Raw genomic sequence first — 7,300 nt, 5'->3', positions numbered from 1 at the left:
ATTTTTTTAACATTTAAAAAAATATTTTATAAACATTTGCTAATTTGGGAATGGATGTGTACATAGTGGTTATATCATCCTCCATAATTTCCCTTACTGTTCATCAACTAAAAAAAGAGATGTTTTAGACATTTACATATCATATAATGGGACTAATCTAGTATAGTATTTTAATATTACAGATATAAAACTAATACCCAGAAAAGTTAAGCAAATATCCCAATTTGCCCAGCTAAAGTCAAATCATACAGTTTATTCAACAAGTCTAGTTTAATAAATTATTAAAACTGAAGAATACAAAGCCTATAAGGAATATTCATTATAACATTAAAACCTGTAACATTAGCCCTAGCTGGTTTGGCTCAATGGATAGAGCATCGGTCTGCAGACTTTAGGGTCCCAGGTTCGAGTCCGGTCAAGGGCACATGCCTGGATTGCAGGCTCGATCCCCAATAGGGGCGTGCAGGAGGCAGCTGATCAACGATTCTCACTCATCATTGATGTTTCTATCTATCTCTCTCCCTCTTCCTTCCTCTCTGAAATCAATAAAAACATATTAAAACAAACAAAAAAACTATAACATTAGAACAGTCATCATAAAAAGTCATAAGGCTCTAGTAACTTCATATTAATTTATGTGATTAAAAATTAGGATACTAATATTATCTTCAGAAAATAAATTTTAATTGTAACATTTATATGACTTAATACTTAAGAATTTCAGTGATTAACTTAAGAATGAAAAGACACTACACATTTTTATTTTATAAGGACTATATGTATAACCAAAACGAAATTAAATGCTTAGAACTGAAATCTTACCTGTTCGCTTATTTCTGTCCACATAACAATACTTTAACTCATAGTCTTGTAATAAATCATGAACTTCCTAAAAGAGACATGAATTCAATTAATACACAAATGCAGTTAGTAGATAATCCAGCTGTATTAGCCTACCACCATTACTACTACCCTCTCGCATGTAAAACATCTTCCGTGAATCTCCATTACTTATTTAAATTAAAGGCTCATCAGACACAGCCTTTACCATCAACCTACCTCTCCAAATATATCCCCAATACACCCCCCACACTCCCATATTCCTGCTCAAAGGACTGTTCACTGCCTCATGAGGATACCATGCACAGTCCTTACTCTGAATGTCTGTTATGCTGACACCTTGACCTAGCATGGGGCAAACATCGCACTAAGGCTCCCAACCTTTACCTGAAATCACATGTACCCTTTGAAATACCATCTCAAATGTTCTTGCAAGAATCTTTTCCCAATTCTTTCCCACAGGACATGACCTCTCCCACATCTAAACTAACAATGGTCATACTTTACTTATGCCTCTCTTATAGAAAAAATATTAAAACGTTTCTATTTCTATACTACATGCTAAATTTTTAACAAGTAATAAACCTGTAGATACTTGTAATCCCTGCATGGAGAATAAATAAATGTAGACTGAAAACCTAACTTACAGATCTCTGGCTATGAAAACAAAGAGGGAAATTCATAGCATCATACGCCTAGTTCAAGAAACAAGAAAAATGTCAAGTAAACAGCCTAACTTTACACTTAAAGGAACTTGAAAAAGAACAACAAGCAAAGTACAAAGTGAGAAGGAAGGAAGGAAATAATAATGATCAGAGCAGAGATAAACAAAATAAAGCCTTTGAAAAAAATACAAAAGATCAAAGGAACCCTGAGCTGGTTCTTTGAAAAGATAAAAAAGACTGACAAACCTTTAACCAGACCCATCAAGAAAAAGAGGGGACCCAAATAATAAAATCAGAAATGAAAGAGGAGAAGTAACAACTGGCACCAAAGAAATACAAAGGATCATAAGAACATATTACAAACAACTATGTGCCCAAAAATTGGACAATCTGGAAGAAATGGATAAATTCATAGAAACATATGACTTCCAAAACTGAATCAAGAAGAAACAGAAAATCTGAACAGACTGATTACAACTAATGAAATTGAAGCAGTAATAAAATCAAATAAAAACCTCCTAGCAAACCAAAGTCCTGAACCGAATGGTTTCACAGGTGAATTGTACCAAACATTCAAAGAAGAACTAACACCTATCCTTCTCAAACTATTCTAAATAGTTTTAAGATGGAAGACTTCTAAGCTCATTTTGTGGGCCAGTATTTTCCTGATTATAAAACCAGGTAAAGAAAGAAATTTATAGCCCAGTATCCCTGATGACCTCAGCAAAAATCCTCAACAAAATATGAGTGAACAGAGTCCAGCAATACATTAAAAAGTTCATACATCATAATCAAGTGGAATCTATTCCTGGGATGCAAGGTTGGTAAAATACCCGCAAATAAATTAACATTATATACCACATTAACAAAATGAAAGATAAAAATAATATGATCATATCAACAGATGCAGAAAAAGCATTTGACAAAATCCAGCATCCTTTTATGATAAAAAAACTCTCAGCAAAGTGGGACTAAAAGGAACATACCTCAACATAATAAAGGCCATATATGTCAAACCCACAACCAACATCATAGATCAATGAATGGGCAGGAAAAAAAAGTATTTCTCTGAAGGTCAGGAACAAGACAGGGATATCCACTATTACCACTCTTATTCAACATAGTACTGGAAGTCCTAGCCACAGCAATCAGACAAGAAGTAGAAATAGGAGGGATCCAAACCAGAAAAAAAAAAGAAGTAAACCTGTCAATATGTGCATGACTTAGTACTGTATATAGAGAACCCTAAAGATTCCAGCAAAAAACTACTGGATCTGATAAATGAATTCAGTAAACTAGCAGGACACAAGATCAATATTCAGAAAGCAGGTGTATTTCTATACACCAAGAATGAACTATCCAAAAGGGAAACTAAAAAAAACTATCTCAATTACAACTGCATGTACTCGGAAAACTATAAGATACTGAAGAAGGAAACTGAAAGGGGTGCAAATAAATGAAAGCATATACCATGTTCATATATAGGAAAAATTAACATGGTTAAAATGTCCATACTTTCCAAATCAATCTTTACATTCAATGCAATTCCTAGCAAAATACCAATGGCGTTATTTCACAGAACTAGAAAAAATAATCTAAAAATGTATATGGAACTACAAAAGACCCCAAATAGCCTCAGCAACATTGAAAAAGAAGACCAAAGTTGGAGGTATCATGCTACTTGATTTCAAACTATAATAATGAGGCTATATTAATCAAAATAGCATAGTACTGGCATAAAAACAGACATATAGATAGATGGAACAGAACACACAGCCCAGAAATAAACCCATGCCTTTATGTTCAATTAATATTTGACAAAGGAGGCAAGAACATGTAAAGATAGTCTTCAATAATGGTGTTTGGAAAATTGGACAGATACAGGCAAAAAAATGAACCTAGACCACCTTCTTACACCATACATAAGAATAAACTCAAAAGATTGAAATGTAAGATTAAAAACCATGAAACTGCTAGAAGAATTGGCAGTAAAATCTCTGACATTTTTTGTAGCAATATTTTTTTCTGATACATCTTGAGTAAGAGAAGCAAGAGAGAAAATAGACAGATGGGACTACATCAAACTAAAAAGTTTTTGCACAGCAAAGGAAACCATCAACAAAGAGAAAAGACAATTTACTGTATGGGGGAGGATATTCCCAATCATACGACGGATAACAGGTTAATATCCAAAATTTATAAAGAACTCATATAACTTTACACTAGAAAAACAACCCAATTAAAAAGTGGGCAGAAGACCTGAAGAGACACTCTCCAAGGGAGATATACAGATGGCCAATAGCCATATGAAAAGTTGCTCAAAGTCACTGATCATCAGAGAAATGCAAACCAAAACCACAATGAGACTATCACCTCACATCTCCATCAAGAAATCAACAAACAACAAGTGTTGGTGAGGATACAGAGAAAAGGGAACCCTCGTGCACTGTTGGTGGGAAGGCAGATTGGTTCACCGACTATGGAAAACAATTTGGAGGTTCCTCAAAAAATTAAAAATTGCCTTATGACCCAGCAATTTCACTTCTGGGAATATATCCTAAGAAACCTGAAACACTAATTCGTAAGAATTTATGCACCCCCATGTTTATTGCAGCATTAAGTGGATAAAAATGCTGTGGTACATATACCTATGGAATACTATTTGGCCATAAAGGAGAATTAAATCTTATCTTTTGCAAAGGCATGAATGGACCTAGAAGGTATTACGTTCAGTGAAATAAGTCAGAGAAAGACAAATACATGATTTCACTTATATGTGGAATCTAAAGAACAAAATAAATGAACAAACAAAATGGTATCAGATTCATAGATACAGAGAACAAACTTATGGTTGACAGAAAGGAAGGGGGTTGAGAGACTGGGTGAAAAAACTTGAAGGGATTAAGAAATACAAATTAGTAGTTACAGAAGTCACACAGATGTAGATTACAGCATAGGTAATACAGTCAATAATCTATAATAATAAAAGCGTAATATGCTAATTAGACCAGACGACCTTCCAGATGAAGCCAGGGCTGCGAGGGAAGCCGGTGGCCGGCAGCCGGGGGAAGGCCTACTCTTGCACAAATTTTGTGCACCAGGCCTCTAGTATTGTAATAAGTATGTATGGGGTCAGATGGGTTCTTGAAATATCAGGGGACCATTCTGTAAAGTACATGAATTGTCTAACCACTATGTTGTACATCTGAAACTGACACAGAACAATAGTGAATAGAAACTGTAATTTAAAAATGACATATTCTATATTCTTCATTAAGAAAAGGTATCTCTAGAGCTTCAGTGGCGCAATCGGTTAGCGTGCGGTACTTATAAGAAACGGTATCTCTCTCCATAGCACAACATATACATCTTGCCAATCGGCTAATTCAATACTTTATGGAGACCGTGACATGGTTTTGTTTGAAGGGATCCAGTGTATGCTTTTAGTTGCACAGACTCTAATCTCTCATTTCACTAGTTAACAGCTGTCAAATGCCAGATAAAGAAAACATGATACGGCTCTTCACATCATCAAGTACCCGTAAACAAATGGCATGCTGTGTTCCTAATTCAGCTGAGAGATTTACCTGAGAAAGATCTCAAGTATTCAAAGATGCATTTCACAACTTAGAAATTTTATTTTTAAAATACCTATATTTCAATTCATGGCTTTTATATGACTCAGATGTGGGATGTTGATTTTGCCAACTTGGAAACCTTACAAAGCTTCCTGCAAATAAACTAAAACGATTATTTTTCTCCATGCCCTGATTATTTTGACCCAGGCAAAAGTGGGTCACACCTCAATTTGATCCCTGGAAAGGTGGCCAAAAGAAAAACTTAAAACCTGAAAGAGAGTCCTAACAACCATTTGCCAAAATTCTACCATGCTCCACAACACAAAACCAAAAGGACTAAAATTATTATCTCCCTCTACTAATCCAGCTTTATGACATTTCTATTAACTTAAAGCAAATTTTAAGGAACAAAGTACCCCCTTTAATGAAAATGCTTTGCCCTCTGACCAGCAATATCACTTACAATTTTCTTACAGTAAGATGAATTCACCAAAATTGCAAGTATTAGGTAGCTTTAGTAACCTATTTCCAGACCAGATTCACTATCACTCCCTGGAATTAAATGTGGAATTTTGCACATATAAAAAGTCTCCTGGGCAGAGGACCAATAGCTTTCAAAGCAGTTAGTCAATGACTCCCAAAAGTTAAACAACTAATGTTCCAGCTGGTCTGGACTTCTTCCTGAATGAAACCCAGCCATAGTTTTAAACCTGAATCACATTGTCTTCGAAGCCCTTCACAGAACTACTTTCATGAAAGCATTATTTTTCTTTGTAAGGAAGGGTTTCATAGATTAAAATACTCTACTCTTAAATTCCACTTTTATGTAATTTAAAAAAAAAGAAACAAGAATCTTTGTTGATTTTCTTTAAGTTTGGTGGGATTTCGTAATATGAAAAGATGATCTGTTACAGATATTAAGTTATAAGGCATAATAATGAAATAAACACCCCAGAACTCACCACCGAACTTAACGATTAGAACATTAGTAACACTGTTCCGTCGACTTCTACATTGTTTTGCTAGTCCATTCGGCCACTTTCACCCCGGTAGGGATGGGGTCCTTCCTGTAGCTATGTAGCCCCAAACAGCATGTTGTTTGTTTTATTTGTTTCTCAGCTTTATAAAAATGGTATTATGCTAGTATTCATCTTTTGTGCCTTACTTTTCATACTCAATATTATGTTTTGAAAATTCACTCATGTTACACATGACAGTTCATTTATTCACGACTGCTTGCTATTCCATTTTGTAACTATAGTATGCTTTACTAGTATGTATCCATTTTTCTATCAATGAATATTTTATTTGTTTCTAGGTTATTACTGTTTGGCTACTCACATATTTTTAAAAACTTCTATCACATTCTTATAAATTTTACATATGTATTTCCTGGTGTACAGAATTTCTGAAGGAATGACATTCCTGGGCTGTACACATGCAAATTATCATCTTTATATGAAAGTGCCAACTTGTTGCTAACATGGCTGTACCTGTTTACATTCCCATCAACAGTACATGAGAGTCCCACTAATCCAATCCCCACAATGCTTGATGTTATCAGATACTTCAATTTTGTCAATTTCATGGATATAAAATGTTTGCATTTCCTCGATTAATAAGGAAGGGCATTATGTGATCATTATGTGGTGGCTTTATGTGTCAATTTGGCTATGATATCCAGTTATTTAATTAAATACTAATCTAAGTACTGCTGTGAAGGCATTTGTAGATATAGCTAATATCTACAGTCAGTTTACTCTAAGTAAAGACCTTAGATGATGTGGGTGGCATTCATCTAATTTGCTTAAGAGCAAACACTGAGGTTTCCTGGAAAAGAAGAAATCTGTCTCAAGACCTGCCCAAGTTTCTAGCCTCCTGGTATGCCTTAGAGATTTTGGATTTGCAAGCCTTCACAGTCAATCAATCAATTAATCCATATTTGTGTGTGTAATAAATGCATATAAATATCTACACTAATAAAAGAGAAACATGGTAATTAGCGTACAACCACTACCCTTCCCATTGGCTAATCAGCATATCCTTATGCAAATTAGCTGTCAGCCAAGATGGCGGCCGGCAGCCATGCACTGAAGTGAACAGGGAGGCTTGCTTGCTCCAGTGACGGTGGACTCCAAAGTTCCCCGCCTCACTTGCCGGCCTCTCAGCTGCAACTCTAAGCAACTATGTTGCAAATATAGAAGCTAAACAAAACCC

The 7,300-nt window shown here is 35.1% G+C and overlaps 1 protein-coding gene across 2 annotated transcripts in view; it reads right to left on the bottom strand.

The window, feature by feature from the left end:
* Positions 1 to 7,300, bottom strand: part of RAVER2 (ribonucleoprotein, PTB-binding 2) — a 92,663-nt gene that overhangs the window by 64,810 nt on the left and 20,553 nt on the right. For both annotated transcript variants that reach the window (XM_005868021.2, XM_005868023.2), the window contains one exon: positions 823 to 889. In XM_005868021.2, coding sequence (XP_005868083.1) covers positions 823 to 889 — 67 coding nt within the window. The remainder of the gene's footprint in view (positions 1 to 822; positions 890 to 7,300) is intronic.

Source organism: Myotis brandtii, unplaced genomic scaffold (genome assembly GCF_000412655.1).
Source record: "Myotis brandtii unplaced genomic scaffold, ASM41265v1 scaffold26, whole genome shotgun sequence".
NCBI classification, from domain to species: Eukaryota; Metazoa; Chordata; class Mammalia; order Chiroptera; family Vespertilionidae; genus Myotis; species Myotis brandtii.
This window is presented reverse-complemented; position numbering and strand designations above follow the sequence as displayed.